The sequence below is a fragment of the Neovison vison genome, chromosome 13 (assembly GCF_020171115.1).
Source record: "Neovison vison isolate M4711 chromosome 13, ASM_NN_V1, whole genome shotgun sequence".
Lineage (NCBI taxonomy): Eukaryota > Metazoa > Chordata > Mammalia > Carnivora > Mustelidae > Neogale > Neogale vison.
Window position 1 is genome coordinate 6,039,654 of NC_058103.1, and position 25,289 is coordinate 6,064,942.

Consider the following 25,289-nt stretch of genomic DNA (forward strand, 5'->3'; position numbering starts at 1 on the left):
GCCTCCCTGTGGCCCGGGTCCCTCCGCTCAGCACCCTGCAGGTACACGGTCCGCGGTTTTGTGCAAGCCTTTCTCTCTGTGTGCATTTTTGCCCTCACACCCTCACACCCATGCTGGTGCTGGTCTTGCTTTCGTGTAAATGGGATTAAACTATTCACTCTTTGCCTCTAAGAGTAAAAAACAAAAAGTTAGTTCCTCTCGAAATACAAAGAAAGCGCCGGAGACCAGCACGAATGCTGTCTTTGTCTCGGGCTGTTCGTGAAGTCTGCGTCCCGCCGCAGAGTGGCGAAGCTTGCCGGCCTTCAGCAGGTGTCTGCAGGATGGTAGTGCCTTTTCTTACAGCGGTTGTTTTCCCTGAATGCTGAACTCCGTACACCTCGCCGGAACCATTTTCCGTGGTCATTCTGAGACTTGAAGGGAGATTGCATCTGATAGAATTTGAGAATCCATTTTAACACTATGAAGTTTAGTATATCACATTTGATAACATTTCATCTCTTTTTAAAAATAAGGTCCTTGAAATGAAGGCCTGGCTTTTCAGACAGTCGACTGTCTGTCGTGTGTGTGTCTATCCTGACACTCGTTGTCTGTCTGTTCTGTCACCGAGGGAGTAGGTAGAAATTTGTAACCCAGCAACGCTGTGCTTCTGACGAAAACCTGGTGCTGGGAGTGGAGATGGGGGAGCCGAGCATGTGGCAGTAATTCCAAACCAGGAGTGGCAGGGAATCGGGGAAGAACAGAAAAGGCAGGGTTCGCACCTGGGCCAGAAGTGGCGGCACATGTGAACCCATTTGCTAGCCACTCAGAGAAACAGATTAGACTCAGACGAGTTCATGGACATCATATTAAATTGTAAGATGTGATGTATTTTTCAGTTCTGCGCGGCTGGTTTAGAATTCAGCTGCAGGTTTCCTTTCTTGAGCTCGTTCCGTTTGTGCAGAGAGCGACACACCAAGTGGTTTATAGGCCGCTGTGTCCATTCCAGTAGTTAAAGTGTGTTGGAGGAGCCAGCCCTTGCCCTGACTGTGTAACTCTCCCGGTCGGGATAGAAGGGCCTTGGGAAATTCAGGCAGAATTGAGAGAGTCTCTTTTTCAAGGTCTTTCTAGTTGAGTATTAAAACATCCAAAACATTTAGGTTTATATAAGACTTCCAGTCTCAAAGACTTGCAGTCTCAGGTTTTTGTAAGTAGCAGACAAGGCTCCCTGCTCAGCCTGTCCCCGTTCTACTCCCAACACACACAGGTCTGAGACCCTGTGCTTCCTCAGATACCAGCACACGCCCACCTCAGGGCCTTTGCACGGGTTGTTTCTGCTGCCTGAAACACTTACTCCTCTGATATCCACAAGACCACTCACAGAATTCCTCCAGGCAGGCTGCCCTGGGTGCCCTGTATAACATCGCCATGCTTCCCCTTCAGTGAGCCTACCTTCCCGACCTGTTGTCTGTCTCCTGTGTTTCTTCCTATTTTTTTTTTTTGTTTCTTGTTGGCCCTTCCCTGTCCCTCCTGCTTCCCTGACTGCACTCCTGCTGTCTGCTGCTCCTGCCAGGCCCCGTGTAAACACACTGCAGCTGCAGACTTTCAGGGCTGGGAGTTCATGGGCGGTTCCTATTCCATCCTTATTATCAGAATCCTGTTTTGAGTGATTTTGACATTGGGCAGGATCTTCACAGAGCTGATGTTATCGAGTGTCTTAACTGTGCTGTGAGTGAAGACGTGCCGGATACCTGGCTGCGTTCATTTGTCGTGGCTTTTGTGTCTCTGTTGGTTTGCAGAGCAGCAGCGTGAGGGATTTCTACGGATGTGGTTCATGGACCGTTAGTTCTGGGGATACTGGCCTTAAGGATGATCGTCACATGGCCCGCCCTCCTAAAAATGCCATGCCCTGGACTCAGAAGTAATTTTTTGGATCCAAGCTGTTGATACCTTTATTAGCAAGTAGCAGTTGTAATGGTCTGAAATGTTGATTCTCAGGACAGAATGAGGAGGTCAGAGTAATTCATGAACAGCGGTTTCAGACCATCTGAGAGATTGGGGGGCTGCTCTGAAGGGCAGATGTCTCAGAAGGAGCTTTTGACCTAAATCAGGGATCCTGTTCCTGACCTGGTGGTTCACGCATCAAGTAAATATTATCAAAGAGTTTCAGGTGTCGGGTACAGAGTACTCGGCCCTGGGGACCGAAGTGGCAAGGGAGCTCTGGGTCTGGCCGGTGGGGCAGGTGTTGGGTGAGAGCAGTGACAGCACAGGGGCTCTGGGAGTGCAGGGTGGCTGGGTGGGGTGAGGGCGGGCACCCTAACAAAGCCAAGACTCAGGCAAAACAGGTGCGAAAGGTCCTGGGCGTGGGGGAGCTGGAGCAGAGGCCGGCGGAGCGGGGGATAGCAGCTCAGGAGGCCGAGGGCGACAGGGGCCACCTCCTCCTTGGCCATGCTCAAGAATTTGGATTTTTTTCCTGTGGGTAGAGTGGAGGCCCCCGAAAGGTTTGAAATAGGAAGTCAACACTGCCGTGTCACTAGAGATACGGGAGGACAGTAAGGAGTTTGAAGGTAGTTGGAAGGTTTGTGCAGATGGTAAGGACCTCGGCCATGCAGGGGAATGACAAGGAAGGAGAGAACCCAAAGGATAATTTGGGAGTTCAGGTGCTGACCAGTAGTGGCACCAGGAATATCTTTGTGCCTTATGTGTCAAGATGTGGCCTCGCCTGGCCGCTCAGAACAGGAGAGCTGGGGGAGAGATGCAGCTTCTGGTGGAGGGGGCAGGTCTGGGCCAGGTCTGGGGCAGCGCGCAGTTCTTAGAGATGCTAAGAACACAGCACACAGCTGGGAGTGCTTCTCTGAAAGTTTCAGTTCCTCTAATTTCAGGGTAAAATATGTGCGTAATCTTTTTCCCTGATTCTTTATCCAACGGAAGACACACTGTCGTTTCTTGGTGGCCACACATGGGAGAAACACTTGTGAGTCAGCTAGCGTTCTCCAGGAGACCTCGCTTCTATCTGTGGGGCTTGCTTTGTGACAAGTGACTGTGCTTGCTGGAGGCCAGTGAGTGAGAACCTACACACCCATTCTCCTAAGAGTGAGCCCTTACTCAAGGGGTGGAATCTCGTATAAGAATCTCTGGTATAAACAGGGTTAATGAAAATAACCAAGCAGTGTTCTTGCAGTTTAGTAAGGCACGCGGTGTGCGGGATGTTTGGTTACCTTTATCTTCTAAATGCCGACAAAGACCCTCATGAGTGAGGGGACCGCAGACCACAGTGCTCACAGCTGTCCCCCACTCCCCTGCCTAGATCACCACCGGCTACAACCTGGAAGATGACCGCTGTGAGTGTGTTGCCCTGCGGGACTTCCGGGCGGGAGAGCAGGTAGGTGGCGGAAGGTGGGCTGGCCACTGGGCACAGGGTTAATAATGCGTTGATCGGCTTGAGAGGGTGTTAAGTCAGACAGAAAATGGGGGGTATATGTATTTAGGACTGCTTAGGGAATACATCTTGTGACCTAAAGTTGTAAGAAATGTACTGTGCTTTGGGTCCACAAAGAATAAAATGGGAACACATGTATTTGCACAGTTGACCTAACATTTGTGATCCGGTCAGCTGAAAATAAACTTTGTGTTATGACAGTAGAACACAGTTTTCGATTCCATAAGCTGCATTGTACTCTGTGTTGATTAGAACCTTGTTTATTTATAAAGAGGCTGTTTATATCAATGGCAAAAACAAGGGGACAGAGCCGTGGGTCGGGTACTCCACTTTAATCTGTGGATTTTTCTCCCCTAACCTGGGTGGGGGCAGGGCCAAGCCTTTCTGTACGCGCATCTTTGAATGCCTGCTCTCTGCCTGTCGGGCTTATGACCAAGCAGTTAATCCCAAAAAGCGGAACTGACGTCACCGCCGACGTTCCAACCGAGACAAAACGAACGATCATCCTCTGACAAAGTGCCGATGGGCTCTTCCTGCAGAGGAGTTAGAGGCCCTCCTGCTAGGTGCCACAGCGTCCGATGGACGTTGTCTGAGACCTCATTCCAGAAGAGACCCCTGTATTAGAAGGAGGGGGGAGCGGTCGTGAATTGTCAGGTGCAGCGTCAGGAACTAGTCTCACTGTCCCGGGGACGGGGTGGGGGGGGGGTCAGGGGGCCAGGCAGGGAGCGCCCGCGGCCCAGGCTCCTCTGGGAGGCAGTCCGGCGCCCGCGGTGGCGGGAGTGGACGCCCTCCGTCACCTGTCTCAGGCCAGGCGGCGGAGGGTCGCGGGACCGCAGGAGAGGTGCAGTCGCTGCAGGGCTGTGGTGTGTCCCTAGCGGGAAGGCCGGTTGAAGTAGGGAACTGATCCATCGCCCTGCTCTGTATCGAGAATGATGTTAAATTTCTCTTGTATCCCTTTATTTTTTCTTTACCGCATCTCAGATTTACATTTTTTATGGCACTCGGTCAAATGCAGAGTTTGTGATCCACAGTGGTTTTTTCTTTGACAATAATTCACACGACAGAGTGAAAATAAAGCTGGGAGTGAGTAAGAGTGACCGGCTGTACGCCATGAAGGCCGAGGTCCTGGCCCGCGCCGGCATCCCCACGTACGTATGCGCGTGCTCACCGCTTCCCGGCGTTGCTGGCAGTGTTTCCGGTTGCGTAGTGTGTCGTTGCTTTGTGAACACAGCTTCTCCAGAGTGCGCTGTCTCCGTGTCTCGTCCCTGCGACACTGCACGTTTAGCCAGAGGCGCCGGGAGACTTAGCCGCGTGTTGAGAGAAAGCTCCTGGTGTCGCTGGGGGCACTCACGGTCCGTTCCAGGGGACGCGGCCTGCGCTCCGCGTTCAGCTAAATAAACACTGTGGATCATTAGTGTCTGTCACCTTGAAAAGGTTCATGACCCGGATCAATTTGTTCCATTTAATTCTTTGCCACCATTAGTTTCTATAATGAAGTCATGATCCCCAGTGATTTCAAGAATTTCTGGCTAAATTCTTGAGGATTTTCTTGCATTTGAGGTGCAAAAATGATAAGACAAGAATTATGATTTATTAGTTCCCCAGGGATTAGAGGAACCATTCTTAATGAAAATGGATTATCCGGACCTATTTTTATTGAACTTGTCAATATTTGATTAATGATTAAAATGTGAACTCAACATAACTTATTGCTAACATTTTTTGAGAACCACGGGCACACTTGACTCTGTGAGTGTGTCGTGTGCACCGGAGGTGAAGGCCGGTGGAGGCGGCCCTGCCGTCCCCCGCGGGAGCCTGCCCTGTGTGCTTCCCGGGCAGCCAGGGCTGTACTGCGTGTGGCTCCAGCCCGGGGACAGGCTCAGTCGCGCGGGTTGGCGCCCCTCGAGGGTGACCCCCCTGTTTCTTGGTTTGTCTGTCTCTCTTGTTTCCCTTTTGTTCGTTTGTCTTGTTTCTTAAGTTCCATGTGTGAGGGAGATCATATGGTGTGAGTGTGGCGTGAAGGGCTCTCGCTTGCCGGGAGCAGGTGCCCAGGCGGGGGGACTAACTCGGCTCCCACTTTTGTCAGGTCCAGTGTGTTTGCGCTGCACTCCACCGAGCCGCCGGTCTCTGCCCAGCTCCTGGCTTTTCTCCGCGTGTTCTGCATGAGCGAAGGTAAATGATGTCGGCGGGGGGCGGGGGGGGTGTTGACTTTTAAAAAAATGAATGAAGTGTAAATCATAGATTCAGATTAAAGATACACGTGTTCAACTAGAGCGCTTTTTGGAGAGAGGGGAGGATGGCACCGTTGCCGGAGTGGATCTGTTGGACTCTGGAAACGTTTCATTCAGTCCTTGATGTGTCGGCAATATTCATTTGTCATAAACAACGGATTCTCTATTGCGTTGGAAGAAAACTTAAAACATCCGGGATCGCCTGAGTGCGTGAAAAACTCTGTGTCTGTGCACGGGAGTCTCTCTCTCACGGTGCGCTGACATCTGTGAGGGCCCCCGACGTCGTGGGGTCAGTGTGGTGTACGGGGGCCCCAGGACTTCACTAGGCAACCGGCTTCGCTTTCCACATCCGAAGCTGCCGGCAAGCTTTTTACCGTCAGGCATCCTGAGAGTCATTAACGCCGCAAACAGAGTTTGTTTACATCACAAAATGTTGTTGTCTGATTTCGGGTACAGAAAGTGTTAAATCTATGTATTGAGCCTCTACTTTTTATGTTTGCTTAAGACAAGCCATTTGGGGTTTCTTATACTGAGATTTGACCTCTCGTGGTTGTGTTTTCCTTTTTTGTCTGAAAATTTACTCCTCCCTCCCACAAATCCCATGGTCCTGAAGTTTCACTTCAGGTTTCTACTTTTTTTAAGTTGTTATTTAAAGTCCAATTAGTTAACATACAGTGTACAACGGACAACATAGTGGTTCCCCTGTATGCCGTGTGCGGATCACAGGTGCACTCCTTAATCCCCATCACCGATTTCCCCGTCTCCCCCGCACCCCCCACTTCCCCTCTGGTAACCAGCAGTGTGTTCTGTAGAGTTCAGAGTCTGTTTCTTGGTTTGTCTATTTCTCTTGTTTCCCTTTTGCCCGTTTGTCTTGTTTCTGAAGTTCCACCTGCGAGTAAGATCATATCGTATTTGTCTTTCTCTGACTGACTTATCTCAGTTAGCATTATACTTTTTAGCTCTGTCCAAGATTTCATTCTTTTTGATGGCTGAGTAATATTCCACTGTGTATATATACCACAGTTTCTTTATCCATTCATCAGTCTGTGGACATTTGGGCTCTTTCCATATTTTGGCTACTGTAGATAATGCTGCTGTATACATTGGGGTGCCCGTATACCTTTGAATTCGTATTTCTGTATTCTTTGGGTAGATACCTAGTAGTGCAGTTGCTGGGTCATAGGGTAGTCTAGTTTCAATTTTCTGAGGGACATCTGTACTGTTTTCCACAGTGGCTGCACCAACTTGTGTTCCCACCAACAGTGCACAAGTGTTCGCCTTTCTCCACATCCTCACTGACACACATTGTTTCTTGTGTTGTTGGTTTTAGCTGTTCTGACAGGTGTGAGGTGGTATCTCATTGTGGTTTTGTGCATTTCCCTGATGCTGAGTGATGTTGAACATCTTCCCATGTGTTTGTCGGCCATGTGCATGCCTGTCTTCTTTGGAAAAATGTCTATTCATGTCTTCTACCCATTTTTAAACTGGAATATTTATTTTTTGGGTGTTGAGTTTGTTAAGTTCTTTATACATTTTGGATACTAACCCTTTACCAGATATGTTCTTTGGAAATATCTTTCTCCATTCATTAGGTTGCCTTTTACTTTTGTTGACTGTTTTCCTTGCTCTCCAGAAGCTTTTAATTTTGATGAAGTCCCAATAGTTCATTTCTGCTTTTGTGTCCCTTGCCTCAGAAGTTGCTATGGCTGATGTCAAAGAGGTTGCTGCCTGTGTTCTTCTCTAGGATTTTAATGGTTTCCTGCCTCACATTTGGGTCTGTAATCCATTTTGAGTTTACTTTTGTGTGTGCTGTAGGAAGGTGGTCCACTTTCATTCTTTGGATGTTGCTGTCCAGTTTTCCCAGCAACATTTGTTGAAGTAACTTGTCTTTTAACATTGGACATTCTCTCTTGCTTGGTCAAAGACTAATTGACCATGTAGTTGTGGGCTCATTTCTGGGTTTTCTGTTCTGTTCCATTATCTCTGTGCCTGTTTTTATACCAGTGCCATGCTGTTTTGATTACTGCGGTTTTATAGTATGACTTGAAGTCCACAGTTGTGATGCCTCCAGCTTTGTTTGTCTTTTCCATGATTGCTTTGGCTGTCCGGGGTCTTTTGTACTTTTGTAGTTCCATACACATTGCAGGGTTGTGTGTTCTAGCTCTTGTGAAAGATGCTGCTGGCATTTTGATAGGGATTGCACTAAATGCGTGGGTTGCTTTGGGTAGTGTCCACACTTGAACAGTATTTGTCTTCCCAGTCCACGAACATGGCTTGTCTTTGCATTTCTTGGTGTCTTCCTCAGTTTCTTTCGTACGTGTTCACTGTTTTCTGAGTACTGATCATTTGCCTCTTTGGCTAGGTTTCTTCCTAAATATCTTACTGTCTTCGGCGCAATTGTAAATGGGATTGATTGCTTAATTTCTCTTCCTGTTGTCTCATTATTGGTGTATGGGAATGCAGCAGATTTTTGTATGTTGATTTTGTATCCTGCAACTTCACTGAAATCACTTACCAGTTCTAGCAATGTTTTGGTGGAGTGTTTTGGGTTTTCTATATATAGTATCATGTCTTCCGCTAATAGTAAAAGTTTTACATCTTCTTTGCTGGTTTGGATGCCTTTTATTTCTTTGTGTTGTGTGATTGCTGTGGCTAGAACTTCAGGACTATGTTAAATAACAATGGGGAGAGTGGACATCTCTGTCTTGTTTCTGACCACACAGGAAAACCCCTCAGTGTCTCCCCGTTGAGGGTGATGTTAGGTGTGGGTCTTCCATGTACGATCTTTGTGACGTTGAGGTTTGCTCCCTCTAAACCTACCTTGTTGAGGGGTTGTTACGGTGAGGATGCTGTACTTTGTCACATGCTTCTTCTGCATCTGTTGAGAGGATCAGATGGTTCGTACCCTTTCTTTTATTAATGTGGCGTATCACGTTGATTGATTTGTGAATATTGAACCACCCTTGCAGCCCAGGAATAAATCCCAGTTGATCATGGTGAATGATTCTTTTAATGTACTGTTGGATTCGATCTGCTGGTATTTTATTGAGAATTTTGGCCTCCATGTTCATCAGGGATACTGGCCTGTCGTTCTCTTTTTCTGTGGTGTCTTTATTAGGGTAATGCTGGCCTCATAGAATGAATTTGGAAGCTTTCCTTCTTTTTATATTTTTTTGATAGTCTGAGAGTAGGTATTAACTCTTCTTTATATATTTGGTAGAACTCGCCTGTGAGGCCATCTGGCTCTGGACTTCTGTTTTTTGGGAGACTTTTGATGACTGATTCAATTTCTTTGCTGGTAATTGGTCTCCTCAATGTTCTGTTTCTTCCTGTTTCAGTTTTGGTGGTGTCTTTCAGTTGTATGTGTCTAGGAACTTACCCATTTCTTCCAAATTGTCCAGTTTGTTGGCCTGTAATTTTTCATAATATTCGCTTAAGAGTGTCTGTATTTCTGTGGCAGTGGTTGTTACATCTCCTCTCTCGTTCGTGATTTTACTTACTTGGGTCCTTTTTCTGTTCGGTAAGTCTGGTTAGAGGTTTAGCGGTTTTACTAATTTTTTCCAAACAACCAGCTCCTGGTTTCATTGATCTGTTCTATTGTTTTCTGTTTTTGTTTTGTTTCTATATCATTTATTTCGGCTCTGATCTTTATTATCCCCTTCCCTGAGGTTTCACTTGTGAGTGTGTGTGTGTGTGTGTGTGTGTGTGCGCGCGCGTGCGCACATGCGTATTCGCTCTTGTAAACTAACTTAAATCCTGTGCAAACCAGATTGGGTAGGAAGAAGTGGGCAAGTGAGTTACCGTCTGACTGAACAGTCACTCCTCCGAAGGAAGCTGCCCTAGCGGCCGGGAAAGGATGGATTGGTCCCAGAGGCAAGCTGTGGCCTGTGGTGGGGAGTCTGCCGGGCTCTGCGGTCCTCGGGCCCCTGTCCTCACGTCTGGATGCAGGAGAAATGCTGGCCAGTGCAGGGTTTGACATCAGGGTGGAGGTGGTTGAGACCGTCCCCAGACAGAGGCAGCGCAGACGCCAACTGCAGAGCCCACAGAGTGGCGAAATGGCACTTGTCCCTTCTGAGGGGCCACATTGCTGGAGACTCAGGGCCCCTCAAGTCAGAGCTTCGGCAGGTGTGTACTTTGGGGCCCACTGATTCAGTTTAGCGCACCCGAGTCAAGGGTGTCCTGTGGGCTCTTCTTGTATACGAGGCAAGGTAGAAAATCGAAGGTCACAGTTCATACCCTAAAGGAGTTTATAGCTAAGAGAGGTGACGGTGATACTCGTCCCTGTCGTTTGTGGTGGTGCTCAGCGTGGAGCGGGCGTCATGTTCGTTCCCGTCAGGCTTGTGGGGCGTAGGGATCCCACCGTGACCGATGCGGGAAGTCTGGTTCGCAGAGCAGGAGTGACCTGGCCCTCAGCTAGCAGGTGGAGGCCGCACGCCAGGACCGGCGCTGCGCACCCAGAGCCCGCGTCCCAAGCATCCCATGTGGCTCCTGCTGGTTTGCAAAGAACAGGATCCGTGGAAGAGATCTGGTGCCCCGGGGGTCTAGACGAACCAGCGTTTGACACGGAGCCAGGCCGAGGAGCGAGGGCCCCGCCCACTCTCTGGGTGACCACACGAGCGCTCTGTGGTACTGGGCGAAGGCGCAGAGCCCCCGTGGGGACAGAGAGGATCTGTCAGGGCTTTGTTAGCTGCAGGCAAGCAGGGGAAGGGGCTACTCACGAAGCCTCCGGTCACATGGTGACGCGGCCTCACGTCCCCCCGTGGGGTTTCATGTCCCCAGTAGAGTGAACGAGCCCAGTTTCACTGTTAAAAGTAGCAGAGAGAGAAGGCTCTGTTCCTGCCCCTTAGTTTTCCAGCACTGAGGGCAGAACCTGGGTGGGCTTAGGAAGAAGACAAAACCGGTGACCTTGGTGAGGGGCTTCTGAAAAGAACTCTCTACCACTGAGGAAGCATGTGTAAAATTTTCAGGGCTTTATATAAACTAGGATCCAAAATATAAAACCCCTGAATTTTATCATGAACTTCTGCTAACAAATGCTACTTAATAAATCTCCTTTTTGAACATTAGATTAACTTATTTTTTCCTTAAAAAACAAACGGCTGGAACCCTTGCTCATTGTTTTTCGTGTCTCTTTAGTCATAGAAAGACAATTCGTCATGTCAAGACAATTGATGTATTCTTCTTTGAATTCCTCTAATACTAATAAAAGTTCGGTTGGCTGGCAGCAGGGTCTTCAGTTTGAATTGTAAAGAGTGACAGCTGTGGGGCATCGCTCGGAAAGGGGTAGTGTCTCGTAATTACATAAGGAGGCGGGCGGATTTCCTGAGCATGAGCGGGATCGGCATGTTTGGGTCTCGAAGATCATGTGCCGGGCGCGGAAGTGCTCCGAGCACTTGCTCCGTCCTTTCCTCTTCTGAACTGTGTTTCAAGGTGATTGAGGTGTTCCCTGGTGTTTATTTGTAATTTCTGTTTAAATTCCTGACAAGTGAGGGATAGAGGCACATTTTTCATTAACTAAGGTTCTTCTAGTCCATTTTCTTGTTTCTTTCAGTTTGTGGTTTATGTGTTGTAAGAGGAGATCAGGAGCTTGGTCGGGTCCCCTGCTGCCGTGAGCACCAGTCTGACTTAAATTTAGAAGGGTCGCTGGATCAGGTGCTGTCACCTGTTCGTACTGTTTACATTGTGCACCGGGACGTGTGTCTGACCCCGCTGGTGGGACTGAGTGCGTGGTGTGCCAGCCCGCTGTGGTCAGAATAGGGGATGTGTCCCTGTAGATTGTCCTTAAAACGTATCTTGTGAAACTGCCTAAAAGCTCTCAGCGTCCCTCATAAAGGCTACGAGGGATGGCGGGTTGCGCCAAGGCGTGGTCGGGACCCGACTCAGGCAAGCCGGGCCTGACTTTCTCTGGAAGAGCCTGCGACGGCCAGGCCCGTCATCCGGGGGAGCTTTTCGCCACAGGAGGGTGACGTCGCTGGGGAAGATCTTTTCCAAGGTGGGCTGCTTGTTAAAATGAGAAGCCGTGCTGTTTCCTCCCTCACAGATGGCTGTTTGTATTTCTGCAGAAGAACTGAAGGAACATTTGCTGGGAGATAATGCTCTGGACAGAATCTTCACGTTGGGTAATTCTGAATACCCTGTTAGTTGGGACAATGAGGTCAGACTTTGGACATTTCTTGAAGATCGAGCCTCGCTTCTTTTAAAAACATACAAAACAACTATTGAGGTAATTCGATGGCTTCAGTGAGGATTTGAGCTTTGGCATGTTTTTGGGGATTTTAAAGAAGAGATTCTGTCCTAAATGTAACTGGCTTTTATCAGCAAAATTGTTGTATATCTGACATTGTTCATTCAACTTATTAATATTTTCCTACTTAACACATTTATACTTGACCAAAAGAATTCTACTGAGGCGTTGTTGGCTAGAAGGAGAATCTTAAAAATGATTCAACACTTATCTGGAATTTTAAGTTTTCTTTTGTGCTTTCTAGGTTTACCACTGCACCACTAACTTCACACGTTCCTCCTTCCTTCCTTCCTTCATTCATTCAGCCCATCGCTGAGCCCTAGGGCTGGCAGTGCAGGAGACAGACAATGGAACCATTTTTAAATAAGTCAAGTTCCTTGTCAGATGTGGTGGGAAAAACGCCATTTGATTTGGGCTCATCATTGTGGTTTTATGATCACTTTCTTGGGATGTAATTTAAATACAACACAACGTACGCTTCTAAATGTACAATTTGATATAAGCACATAGTCCTGCAGCCACCGCCACGGTCAAGTTCTAGAACCTTCTGTCACCCCTTGCATTTCCCTCTTGCCCCCGTCCCTGGCAACAGCTGATCTGCCTTCTGTCGCTGTGCTTTTGCTGATTTAGGCTTCTTATAATTAATTTTGCTCATTTTCATTTCCCAGGAAGATAAATCCTTCCTGAAAGACCACGACCTCTCTGTTCGCGCAGCAATGGCCATCAAGCTGCGCTTGGGCGAAAAGGAGATTTTGGAAAAAGCGGTGAAGAGCGCGGCTGCAAACCGGGAGCACTACCGCAAGCAGATGCAGGCGGGGGCCGCGCTGCCCCGGTGCGAGGAGAGCGGCGCGGCGGGCGCCAGGCTGCCCCTGGCCTTGCGGAACCTGGAGGAGGAGGAGGCCGGCGCGCAGGAGGCCCTCACCCTCACGGAGGCCGTCAGCAGGGCGAAGGCCGTGGAGAACGGGCTCGTGAATGGCGAAAACTCTGTCCCCAACGGGACCAGGTCAGAAAAGGAAAGTTTAAGTCAGGAGGAAAGTAAAAGAGCGACGGAAAGCACCAAAGAATGTTCTACGGACAGCACGGAGGGCGGGGGCGCGCAGTAGCCCGGAGGGGCGCCGTCGGCGGGGAGTGCGGTGGAGCGGAAGTTCGCGAACCGTCCCTGTGCATCGCTGTGTTTTCTTGTTCACTTTCTTCTTTCTGCAGAGAGGAAAAGATGTTTTTGCTGCTTTATATAAAAATGATTTTTTTTTAAGTTATTTAAAAAAAATCTAGCTTCCTTCTTTAAGATTGCCATCTTGCTCTGGGCAAAACAACTTATCAAGCCACCACGAGGTGCTTTGGAAGATTCTGTAGACCCATTGTGGGCAAATGTGTTTTCTTCCTGGGGAAGAATGCGGTTCTGCTGTCCGCTGTGCTTTTGTGGCCCGTCAGCCTGGCCACGAGAGAGCTGCTCTGCCTCCTGCAGCGGGACCGGGTGGCCGCGCTCCGGAGCTCAGCGGGGGCGGGGCGGCGGGTGGTGGCACAGCACACAACGGCCTTGGGGTTTGGCAACTTGAGGGTCGGGGCAAAACCCTTTTTCCCCCGCTAAAAAAATAACACCTGGTACTGAAAGAAAAGTGAAGGTGGCAACCTTATTTTTAATAGTTTTAAACGTTGATGATAATCCTAATGATATACAGACACACACACCCCTAGTGATTTCTAAAGATTCAGCTACCTTTTGTGTTTTGTTTTCCTGTTTTAAGAACCTGTCCTTCCTCCTTGAATCACAGTAGGACACGCATCATTCTAATTTCCAGCGTTGACTCTGATTTTACGGTGTCGCGTGTGATCGCCTGCGTTGTCCCGGAGCGGCTGCGGACGCGGCCGCCCCCAGCTCGCCGCGGCGGTGTTCGAAGCAAGGCGGCTCCCTGGCTTTTCTGGTTTTCACAACAAGCTAGAGATTTTCAAAGCTACACTTTTGAGTAAAAAGCCTTATTAAAAGGAAAACATGATTAATATTTTCTGTCTATTCCTTTTCTTTAAGTGGGGACAGAGCCTTTGAGCTGAGCCGTGATGCAGACGTCCCGCTTGCCCTCGGAGCAGGCTGGAGCCGGTGTGAGCGCGGCCTGCGCCCCAGCTCTGCCTGCCCTGGGGAGGCAGAGGAGCGGGATGGGCCTGAGGTCGCCGCTCCCCGGCCTGCAGGGGCTGCCGGGAGCTCTCTCACGTTTTCGGGGAGGCCAAGGCCCGGGACGGTGAGCCCCGAAAGCCCCCAGTTCTCGGGCCGCGGACGGCCGGTCTTCCTCGGCTGTGAGTTCGCACATGGTCCCTGGGGTCCGTGCGGGGCCTCCCTCCCGTGTGAGTGGCGAGCCCCGCCGTCTTGTGACCAGTGCTGCGCGCAGGCCGGCCTAAGGACGCGCTCCCTGCTTCTCGGACGAGGAGACGCGGCCTGCGGATGACTTGCTTGATCCCGCGCGAGGACGCGTTGTCTCCCAGAGCCCAGGGGGCGGTTGACCCGAGGGGCAGGTGTCACTCTTCCGCGCCGCTGGCCGCGTCTTCCCGTGTGGGCTGGCGCCCGTAGCCCGTCGTCGATGGGCCTGCGGCTCCGGCCCGCGGCTCCGACCCGACGGCGGACTCGCCCGTCAGCTCGCATCGCAGCGCTTTCCCAAGGTGCGCGGCGCCTGTCAAACCCACGGGTCAGCTTCCGAGCGGCAGCGCTGCGCGTTCGAGGCACTGTCTGCCCCGGCGGGGAAGCCCCCCGGAGACCAGGACTTGAGTCACCGATACGTCTGTAGATACATTTTCTCGTTGGTTTCCAAGTTAAGTCTTGGATTAAATACAACCTTGGAAAAATTATGTACAGCTGAGATGTAAAATAGTGTCAGGAGATCGGGTGGTTGTCAGAATATTCCCCGGAAAAGACGCGAGTCCAGACGGAGCCGGCAGAGCCGTGGGTGGGAGTCGGGCTCCGGGTCCTGGCCGCACCGCACCGCTGATGGGGCTCGTCACAGCCCCCCGGACTCTGTTTCTTCTCTTCCTTGCACGGTGATTATCAGAAGCCCCTGCTTAAAAATGTGAAGATTGCTCTGACCACTACCTTGCCCCGTGGAGGTCTGTTTGTGCAGATAATTGGACCAAAAAGTGATTATATAAATTAGGCTCTGATTCAAGGACAGTCTTTGCATTTGTGACCTAGAAATGACACTCATAAGAACTAAATTCTTATTTTTTTTTTTAAAGATTTATTTATTTGAGAGAGAGAGCGTGAGTGTGCACACAGAGGAAAGGTGAGAAGCCGATACCCCGCTGAGCAGGGAGCCCAACAGGGAGCCTCACCCCAGCACCCCAGGATCATGACCGCTGAGCCACCCAGGCACCCCAAGGGCAGAACTTTTTGCAGTAGGAGGACAGAGTATCTGTCGAGCAACCTCGCTTCCCTGAGTTGGCCGGACTTGCCCTCGGCCGACGGGGAGGCTGTGGCACACGTTCGTCACCCTCCTGCCCCGTTTGGGCACCGCAGAGCCAATGCTGGTGCACAAACACTTGGAACCACAGCTCAAGCGTTTGAAAATCGAGCAAAAGTGATTAAATTGGCATTGAAGAACCCTCATTGCCATCTGTCATGAAAATAGACCTTTCTCTCAAATCATTTAACAAAGTTTACTTTTTTCTTAATGCTTTTGGATATGAGGCTGTTCAGGCTAGTCTCTGGACGGATGCCAGCCTCTGCTTCTGTTTCTCAGCTTTGTGTGTTATTTGTGTAAACACTTAGCAATTAGATTTCACCAGCCTAGAAAAACCACCCAGTTTCTCCACGCAAACTGGCAATTGATAGGTGACTTGCCCTAATAGTTCCTAGAGCAGGCTCACGACGACGTATGTATGTGTGTATGTGTGTATGTGTGTGTGTATGTATTTTGAGAGAAAGATAGGGTAAAACATTAAAAATATTCTCAGGTTCCCAGTGCGATGCACAGGGTTATGCTAAATTAAGCCTCCACTAAACGTAGTGATTTTTCTGTAAATCGTGACTTACCGTATTTCTTTGGTGGTTAGTATGCACTTGTTGGAGTGAAAGAATTGAGGAAAAAAAAACCCCAAACCCCAAACCGAAGAAAGTACCTGTGACTTGAACTTAGCACTAAAAACAGGACGGTCTGTAAAGAAAATGAGGAGTCATCGTGGTGTCTGGTGGGGGGTGAGTTTTAAAGAGCCCAGATCTTAAAGTGCTGTAACCATGGCTACGGGAAGAAGCCTTTTATGGGATACACTGTGCCCTGTTCATATTACTGATCCGGCAAAGCGGCCCGTTCAGTCGGGTGTAGCGGATGCCCCAAGCCGGGATGTGGGCTCGGTCAGCTTTGCCTGTCAGCTTCGGGCAGCACAGAGTAGAATCCACTCGCCTCACCAGGCTCAGCCGACTGTTCTCATCCGCAGCCCCTTACGTAACGTAGCCCTAAAATCCTGGGTGTAAACCGAAACGGAGTAACTGGGATTGTGTCTCAATGCACTGGCGGACGGGTTATTCCCATGACGGGCGCTGCAGTGCCGGTCCTGGGTGCGCCGGGCCGAGGGGGAGGAAGTCGTGATGTCCCTGGAGCAGGGGGCGGTGGGCTCAGTCACGGTCTCCACAGAGGCACAGCCGGGGCCATTGGGTGGGGAGGCAGAGGGCCCCCGAGGGAGGGAGCACTTTCTCAGGACAACCACCAGGGTGACTGGTGAAGACGGCGTTCTAAGCGTCCCGGTGCTCTGGTTTTACTAACGGCTTTGTAGAGGCGTGGAGCGCCATCTGCGGTGGCCCAGGGTGTGGATTCCAAACAGACCCGGGGTCTTCTCGCCGCGGGAACAGGCCCAGTCCTTGGACGTGTCGGTACCCTCCTGTAGGGCATCCGTGCTTCTGGTCCCTCCCAGGTCCAGGCCCAGCAAGTGAGCTCATACCCAGGCTGGTGACCTGCTGAACATTCAGGAAATGTGTGTTACTGCCCTGCTCTAAGTCTGAGCCGTCATCAGGACGCAGGAAATGTTCAGGGGACTGCGGATAGCAAAAACGATCCCCGCTCTGCCAACACGCAACTTCTGTCCGTGGGTTGGAGGAGCTTCCGACCCGGACTCAGCGCGCGTTGTGACCCTGATGCAATGGCGGCTCCTGTGAGTAATTCGAGATTCCCAGGAAACCCTTGGCTGCCCTCGAGGCGGGGCGGCCGCTTGAACAAAGGATCGGGCCGACCCTGCCACAAGTCATTAGAGGGGTGGACTGTGCTCTGGTATTCAGAGGGCGGGGGGCGGGGGGTGGAAATGCCAGAGGAAGGACCTCCGACGGGCTGTTCGGGGTCTGTGCACCTTGCGGCGGGGACAGGGACAGCCAGGAGGACCCCGCCTCCCAGGGAGGAGGGATCCCGCAGGGACTGAATCCCGAAGCCTGTGCCCAGCTTCCAGCAGGGGTTTTACCAACTGGGAATGAAGAAGCTTCTTTAGGTGGAAGGAGGGACGATCGCCAGCCCCGTGAAACACCGGTGCCGCCGCTGTGTCTCCTTCAGAAGCAGGAAGGCAGAGAGGCTTGTGTCTCAGCATGGTTTCTGGAGTCGGGGGCGTTCACGCAGGTTGTCACACTCGTATCGGCTTCGACTCACACGTGCTCGTGTGCGTGTGCGTACATTTTATGATGCACACTCGCACACAGACACGAACGTACGCATACGTGCCCCTGGCTGCGTGTGTGCATACGTGCGCGCGTACAGCACTCTGTCAAGACGCGCGTCTTCACGTCCGGGCAACAGAGACCCCCGGGCACGACCTGGGCCCGCCGCACCCCGGCTCGCGGGCACGTGCAGGTGGTGCTCCGTGCCCGTGCCGGCTCGGCCTCGCGCCCCCGGTGTCTGGCTTAGGAACCGGCCCCTTGGGCGCGCCCTGCACGGCTCCCCCACGAAGCGGGCGCCTCCTCCTCCCGCAACCAGGTTGGCGTGGAGTCTCTCCCCTTGTTTCCTTCTGCACCCCGGCCCTTCCAGACTGTTCCAGTAGAAGAGGACTGTGTCGTGGCTTGAACCTCAAAGCAGCCTTTCCTGTCTGAACAGGGCATGGCTCTGGAGAGGCTACTTCTAGGCTGACCAGGGCTGCTGACGTCGGGGTGCCCGACCGGGTGGTTGCTCTCGGGGGGTGGTGCCCTGTTTCCTCCCCTTCTGCAGACGGGGCCAGGAAGCCCCTCCCCCACGTGCCCCGCCCCCCGCCAGAGCTCCCACCCCATCCTCACACGCTGTCTGCCTTTCATGCGCGGGACATTTGCTCTCTGGGAAGGAAACCCTCACATGAACGTCCAGACGCTCCGCTGAGGCTCCGTCGTCCAAGAATATTTGCGTCTGAACCTACAACCCACATTACAGACCCGAAGAAGCTATTCGTCCAGAAAACCCGACGGGCGCTGACACCGGGCAGACCTAATGCGGAACCCTGAGCGCTCCTTTCTCCACGGCGGTCCGGGCGCCACGGCAGCCTCTTGAGTTCCAGGCCTTGATTTTCTTCTCCGCAGCCTGGGCTGACGACGGTGGTTGCCGGGAGGCGGAGCCGTGCATTTCTGGGGGACTCCGGCGCGGTGCCAGGAGCAGAGTACGTGCTCAGGGAAGCGCTCCCGGCGTCACGGACGTGTCGTGGCGGTGAACCCGGAGCTCCACATGCTGAGGGAGTGGACGCCACGTCTTCCCGTCGGGCCTGCGGTCCCGGGAGGCGGACCCGCACCGTGTGCCACGGTCGCATCCCCCAGGCGACACCCCGACCCGGCACATCTCCCAAACGTCTCTCCCGCGTGCCTGTCCCGAGCACGGAGACCGACCTAGCGCAGGCACGTCGGACTTTCCTGGCTCTCGGTTCTCAAGTAGACCTCGCAGGCAGCTCAGAGCAAACCCTCCCCGGAGCGCAGGCCCCGTGACGGGGGAGGGCCGCCCCCGCGGACCCCCGTGCTCTAGCCGCTCCGGTCCTGGTGTCGGTGAGTCCCGATCGGCACCCGTTTTTTCACAAGAGACTTGCCGGGCAAGTTTGGGTCTCTTCGGTCCCCGGCCGTAGTGACGACGCGCAGCTTCGGGTTACGTCCTCTCACGAATTAAGTTTCACGCCACGGAGGCCACAGGTCACGGCGGTCCGGGAGCAACGGTGGAACACGCCTCGGGTTTTCCAAGGACCAGGACGGGTGTTCGGGAAAGTCGGAGCGGGGGCGGGGGGCTGGCATTTCCTGCCCCCTCTGCGCTCGGTGCCGGGCCTCAGGCCAGTCAACCAGGGCACGTTCGCCGCCGCCGTCCCATGTCGCCAGCCGCCTCCCCCCCCCCCCCCCCCGCAGCAGGTGCTGCCCTCACCGTATCGGCCGCTCCGATGGAGGTGGCCTTCGACCGAAGAGCCCTGACCTCCGGCTGTTGTCCCGGCTCTGGGGTGCTGGGCGGGGGTGGGGTGCGGCGGCGTGCTGCGCACTTTGGGCCGCACGCACGGGCAGGTGCTGTGGAAGCCGGGACCCCTGCGGCAGGGACGTCCACAAAAAGCCACCAGCTCGGCGCCAGGTTGCAGACGCGGTGGGCCCGGCCTGTTCGCTAGTAACTGGGGTGAGCGCGCGGCCTGCCGGAGCCCGGGAACACTTGGCTTTCGGCTCTTACTTCGCCGTGGCCGAGAGGCTGTCTCCTTCAGGGACGCACTGGGCCGTTCAGTCGGATGTGGCCAGGGGAGGGGCAGGGGGTGAGGAAGGACGTCCAGTGGGCCAGGCCGTCTTCTCAGGGGCTCGGGACAGCGGGGGTTTAACTGAACAGGCTCCAGGGGCAGGGGCTTCCCCACCAGGACCCGGACAGACTTGACCCGCTGCCCAGGTGGTGCCCAGGGACCCCCACCCAGGTGGCAGAGGCAGATGGCCAAGGCCCAGTTGGACAGACGACAGAGCGCAGGTCCGGTCATGATGTGGAGCTCCCAGGTGGGTCACCCCTGGGTCTCAGTGTCCTAGGGACTCATCCCCCTGTTGCTTCCTTGATGCACTCTGGGGCAGTGACCAGCAGTGACCCAATACCAATATGCACTAGGCGCCACACCACGCTCCGGAGTACACGGCGCAGGTGCTCGCAGACGACCGGGGTGGGGGCTCACGGAGGACCCCCCCCCCGCGGCCCGGCCCGGCCCGAGGATGTCACGGCTTCCCTTTTCCTACTCGTAACAGGAAGGAGCCCACCAGGGCTCTCTTTCCACCGTCTACAACATCACACATGACCTGCTTGCTCTTTCTCCGTCTAACCTTTACCCCTTTCCTCCCCCGCCCTCCCCCCTTCATTTCTGTCACCAAACAACAGAGAATGTGACTCTGATTTCTTTCCCCGTCTCCACTTCAGTGCTCTGAGAACATGTCTCCGGGAACAGGGGTCATCTTCAGGTTTTCTGGCATTCTGGGATGTTCGGAGTGAGCGGTGGAATTCCAAGAGGGGACCCGACATCACCGCTTTAGAGGGACCCCGTAAGTGACAGCGAAGTCCCTGTGTGCTTTGCGGAAACAAACGTGTTTCGAGGCTGGCCTGGGAGAGCGTACACCGTGGGGATTTTGTCCCCTTTTCCCCAGACCTGTCGGCAGACACCCGTCCCCGGATGACAGCATTCGAGAAACAACCTGTTGATCCCGTGGGGGTGTTGACCTGACTGTCTACCAGTTAACGGGACAAATCACAGAGCCTCCCCATCCTCCACGGACCGCTAACAAGGAAAGGAGAGGGTCCGGGGTCAGCGACAGACTGAGTCAGGCGTGGAGGCTGTCCTCAGTTTCCGCTTCATTCCTGGGGCTCGTCCTGTCGTTCATGGCTCGAGCCACCTTTGGTCGAAGTGGCCAGGCTCTCTGTCCATGAACAGTGTCTTGCAGTGTCTAGAACCCAAGTGAACAAGCGTGCTTCCCTGAAACCAATACAAGACGACTCGCAAAGGCATCAGATAACTGCAGCCTCACTCGAAGGAAGCCGGGACTTCCAGCAGCAATTAAATTGCATGATTGGATACAGGGAAATTTTTATAATTGCCCACAGGTAGCAATTTATTAGGATAGATGTTACTTACGACATGTGTCAGGAAGGTCAAAGTTTATACTTCCTTGGACATTAACCTAATCTTTGAGACTCTTAAAGTTACACTTTTTGGTCATTAATTTTTTTACAAGCAGAGATTTTGACAATTAACCCAGTTAATAAAGGTCAAATTTCAATTTTTTTTCCAATTTCTGGAGCACTTAACTTATTCCTTTTTGAAAATGGGCAGATAGAGGATGATAAGTAGTTATTAAATGAGTGCAGGCTGTAGTCCCGCTGTCAGAGCGACGGTCGTGAAACAGCCGATCCTGGGAGAAGGGAGCGGCTGTGTATCTGATGGCCGGGGGTAGATTACAAGCTGAGGAAATAGGAAAATTAAGCCCCAATACTGTGCACAGTTAGTAGGATAATATGAGTACGTGCGCTTGTTAAATCACCTCCGGGTCCTAGCCATTCAGCTATGCAGACTTCAGGCTTCAGCGGTTGAATCTGCACATTTTAAAATAAGCGATTTCTGCAAACTCGCACCAAGTACGATGTGAGTTAAGAACCAGCGTGTCACCTGCCAGGCTGCGTCCTTCAGATGCACCCACAGATGGGCCAACGGCAGACAAGGCAGCCGAGTAGCCCTGACCAGAGGGCGGGCGCCGTCAGAGCCCTGCACCCCCTCCTCCACATCGCCCCCGTGGGCACCCCCACCCCCCAGAATGGACAACGGAAAGCAGAGAGAGCCCACAAAGCCCTCCTTTGCCATCTAAACAAGATAAAGCAAACCGCCCTTCCCGCTGTCATGAAAACCTCCCAGTGCTGAGGCTCAACTCCCCACAAGCCTTCCTGCGGACTCCTGCCTGCACCCCCAACCCCGTTCCCCGTCCCCTGCTCCGACAGTGCCCCCTGGTGGCAGCGTCCCCAAGACCAACCGTCCCCAGGAGGCTGCCCAGAGAAAGGGAGTCCAGTGCTTGCATCCCGTACCCTGGGGAGCAGGTCCGTTTCTGGACGTAGCCAAGAGCCTGACCCGAAGGCAGGCTTTGTTGTGGCTGCCGTTGTGCTGCAGAAATAAAGCCTTCTTGGTACCGATGTGCGCAACGTTAAAGAACCAGTACGTCAAAAACGCACGTACCTTGCACCCGTGCACCCCGCTACACCAATGACGTGCACACAGCCAGCGCCCTGCATCCTCCGCCCCCACCCTTTGGCCCTCCCCCGCGTCCCCACCTGCTTCTCTGTACTTAAACTCTAGAACGGAGGCCTGGGCTGCCCCTGCGTTGCACGCTGACCCCTGGCAGTGGCTCTCCGAGGTCCTCCTAGCAGCCCTGTCTGCTGTCCTTGCATGTGGCGGGGGCCACAAAAGGGCAAAGTAAAAGGAAGTCCAAGTTGTGAGCCCAGCCAGAGGGCGTGAGAGTGTGACTAAAACCAAAACCAGTCCTGCTAGAGATTGTTAGGGGTGACTTTGCCTTCCTGCTCTGCTCCCAGCGATGCCACCAACCTGCGCTGGCGGACGGTGTGCCAGGGCGGAAGCGACAAGTCCTCGGGAACGGGTGGCATTTGCAGCGAGTGCCACCTGCACGGACGGCACAGGGAGGAAAAGCCGGGGAGCAGAGCAGCATCTGCCGATCCCCGAAATATCCCCGCGGGCTGCAGACGTGGGTTCCATCTGAGCGCACCTGATGTCTGAGCCCTTTGGGGGGCTTGGTGTTAAAATAAGCTGTCGTGTCCTCGCCAGGAAACTGCAGGAAAGATGACTTTGGTCTCGCAGTTTTCTTCCTTCGGTCCTCCAGCACCCGTGCGGGACCTGCGCTCTGCCCTCCTGCGCTCTCTCCTCCTGGCCTCCTTGGCCACCTCCTCAGCTCTTCCGCCCCACGCTGTCCCTCCCACTTTGCTACCCCGATGACGGCTCCCATTGCTACAAACGGGATCACCTCATGGATTTTATTTGACCTAAAATTTGCTCAGTGTTTACTGGGACCCAGACTCCCCACCGCCCCCTCCTCCCCCAGATGGGACCAGGGCTGGTCTGGGCACATCAGAAGGACAAGTGACCACATGGAGGGTGCCCGACCCCAGCAGAGAGTCAGGGCGGTTTTCCCGGTGGGCAGGGAGGTCAGTGGTGCCTGGCTATTCTAGGGCTGGGGGGCTGATCCAGGGGCTGAGTGCAGTAGAGGAAGGGCCCTCCAAAGGGACCCCAAGCCCTGTCACAGGACTGTCCATGCCAGGCAAGCTTGGCTTTTCTCCAGGGAGGGAGTCTCTGAACTTCTCCGAGGTCCCTGTGGGGCCCTCTGGTGCACTGGGGGGACTAGGCTGGTGCACGGCGGTGTCTGGGTATCTGCAGCAGTGGACATGGGCAGGTGGAGAAGGAAAGGCCGCCCTGGGGGTTGCCTCAGACCCCCTCTTCCACCACTGCCTCTTCGATCGAGGCAGGTCTTTAACTGAACTCGGGTTTCTCGGTCTGTAGAATAGGAGCGAGGTCAGGAGGGTGGAAAGCACCAGCATGAACCTAAACCCTTGGGAGGAATGTGGGGACTGGCACAGGCGTGTCTCACCAGGAAACACAGCACATTCTTCATGAGGAGTGGGTGTTTCACTCAGTTTTGGCAAATTTACCCAAATCTGAAGTGTTTGTGGAGCCCCTTCATCATCTTTTCAAAGTCACAGTGAAGCTGCCCCGTCTTCCTTCTCCAGCAAAGCCTCCACCTTCCTCTTGTTGGCCCTGCTAGTGCTGGGGTCTGAGGTAAAGGCCTGCACGCATGGGAGAAGGGGCTGGGACTGTCCCTCAAAGCCCAGGGACGATTCAGGATGAATAAATGGGACTTTTTCCCTTTAATCACATAGAGGAAAACTCCATCATAATGAACAAAGTCAAGGGGCGCCTGGGTGGCTCAGTGGGTTAAGTGTCCGACTCTTGGTTTCGACTCAGGTCCTAATCTCAGGGTCCTGAGCTGGGCTTGGAGTCTGCTTGAGATTTTCTCTTTCCCTCGGTCTCTCCCCACCTGCTTTATGCTCTCTCTTCCCCTGCACACCCCCAAACAAAAATAAATAAATCTTTAAAACAATAAAGTCAAAAGTCAATAAACTGGGAGGAAGCATCTACAACATTTGCTATGAACAAAGGACTAGTATCTCTATTACATAAAGAACTCTTACTTGCATGGAGCACTGGGTGTGGTGCATAAACAATGAATCTTGGAACACTAAAAAAAAAAAAAAATTACAAAAAAAAAAAAAAAAAACCTCTTACAAACTGAGAGACCAAAGACCAAAAACTTGAAAGAAATTGGGGAAAAGAGGAATACACAGTTTACACATAAAGTCATCAAACCTGGAAAAAGCCTCTCAACCCACTCATTGTTCAGAAATGCAATCAAAGCAGCCCTGTGCACCGTTTCTGACCTATCAGACTAACAAACATCAAAACGTGACCACACTCTCTGTTGGCGAGGCTGTGGGGGCCCCCCAGTCCTACTCCTGGGGCTCGGTCTTGAAGACACAGTTGCAAAAATACAGAGTTACACAAGGTGACTCGTGACGACATTGTAGGTGCAAAATAAGGGAAAGCACCCAGAAGTTCACAGATAGGAGAAGGACTGCGTAAGTCTGGTACCACACACCGTGGAGCATGACCCAGCCGTGAAGAAGCAGGGCCAGAGCTCGGTGGATTGATGCGGCGTGGCTTCCAGGACGTACCGTTAAGTGCAAACAACAGAGAACGAGAGAGTTCTGTGGCACCTGATCCTTGTAAGAAAGAGGGAGGTCTACGACATGCCACACGCACCTGCTCATTTGCATACCATCTCTACGGGAAGGACAAAATCCACACTAAAGACGCGTCCAGCAGCGGGAGGGCTGGCAGGGCTCTGAGTGCCCTGCAGTCCGGGGCTGACTCGCCAGCTGGGCAATGTTTCCTAGCCCTTCACACAGCCCCCCAAATAACACAAATATGCCGGGATGGGGGGCGCCCCGAATGGAGTAAAACCCCGCCACGAGCCACACAGGTGAATTAGGTGAGCACCCTGGAAGGCATGGGGAGGCCCCTCCAGGTGGCGATGTCTTGGTGGGGACCGCGGGGACGCAGGCGGAGGAGCCGCACCTGCAGGGTGCACCGCTGGGCCGCTGGGCTGTTTCTCACGGCGGGGCAGGTGGGCTGCTCTGAAACCACTCTCGAGAGTCACAGGGGGGTTTCTTTCTGTTGGAGAAGCAAGCTACAGCGGCGGAGAAGGGTGCCAGGCCGCCAGTCCCTGTGAACTCACGGCTCCACGGTGCGCTGTGACGCGCGGACGCGGAAGCATAAATGCGTGTGCTTGGAGCTCCGCGCAGGGCGAGCGCCTGTGTGCCCAGCTCCGTCTGCCGAGTGGCCTGCAAGCCGTGAGCCGCAGGGACAACGGGCACCCCCCGGAGCC

At 53.0% G+C, this 25,289-nt stretch overlaps 1 protein-coding gene across 4 annotated transcripts in view; it reads left to right on the forward strand.

Annotated features, from left to right (window-relative positions):
- SETD3 (SET domain containing 3, actin histidine methyltransferase) overlaps positions 1-13,890 on the forward strand; it is an 80,055-nt gene extending 66,165 nt beyond the window's left edge. For all 4 annotated transcript variants that reach the window (XM_044232155.1, XM_044232152.1, XM_044232153.1 and 1 more), the window contains 5 exons: positions 3,284-3,358; positions 4,397-4,563; positions 5,502-5,587; positions 11,709-11,869; positions 12,559-13,890. In XM_044232155.1, coding sequence (XP_044088090.1) covers positions 3,284-3,358; positions 4,397-4,563; positions 5,502-5,587; positions 11,709-11,869; positions 12,559-12,993 — 924 coding nt within the window. In that variant the 3' untranslated portion in view covers positions 12,994-13,890. The remainder of the gene's footprint in view (positions 1-3,283; positions 3,359-4,396; positions 4,564-5,501; positions 5,588-11,708; positions 11,870-12,558) is intronic.
- The last annotated feature ends 11,399 nt before the right edge of the window (positions 13,891-25,289 follow it).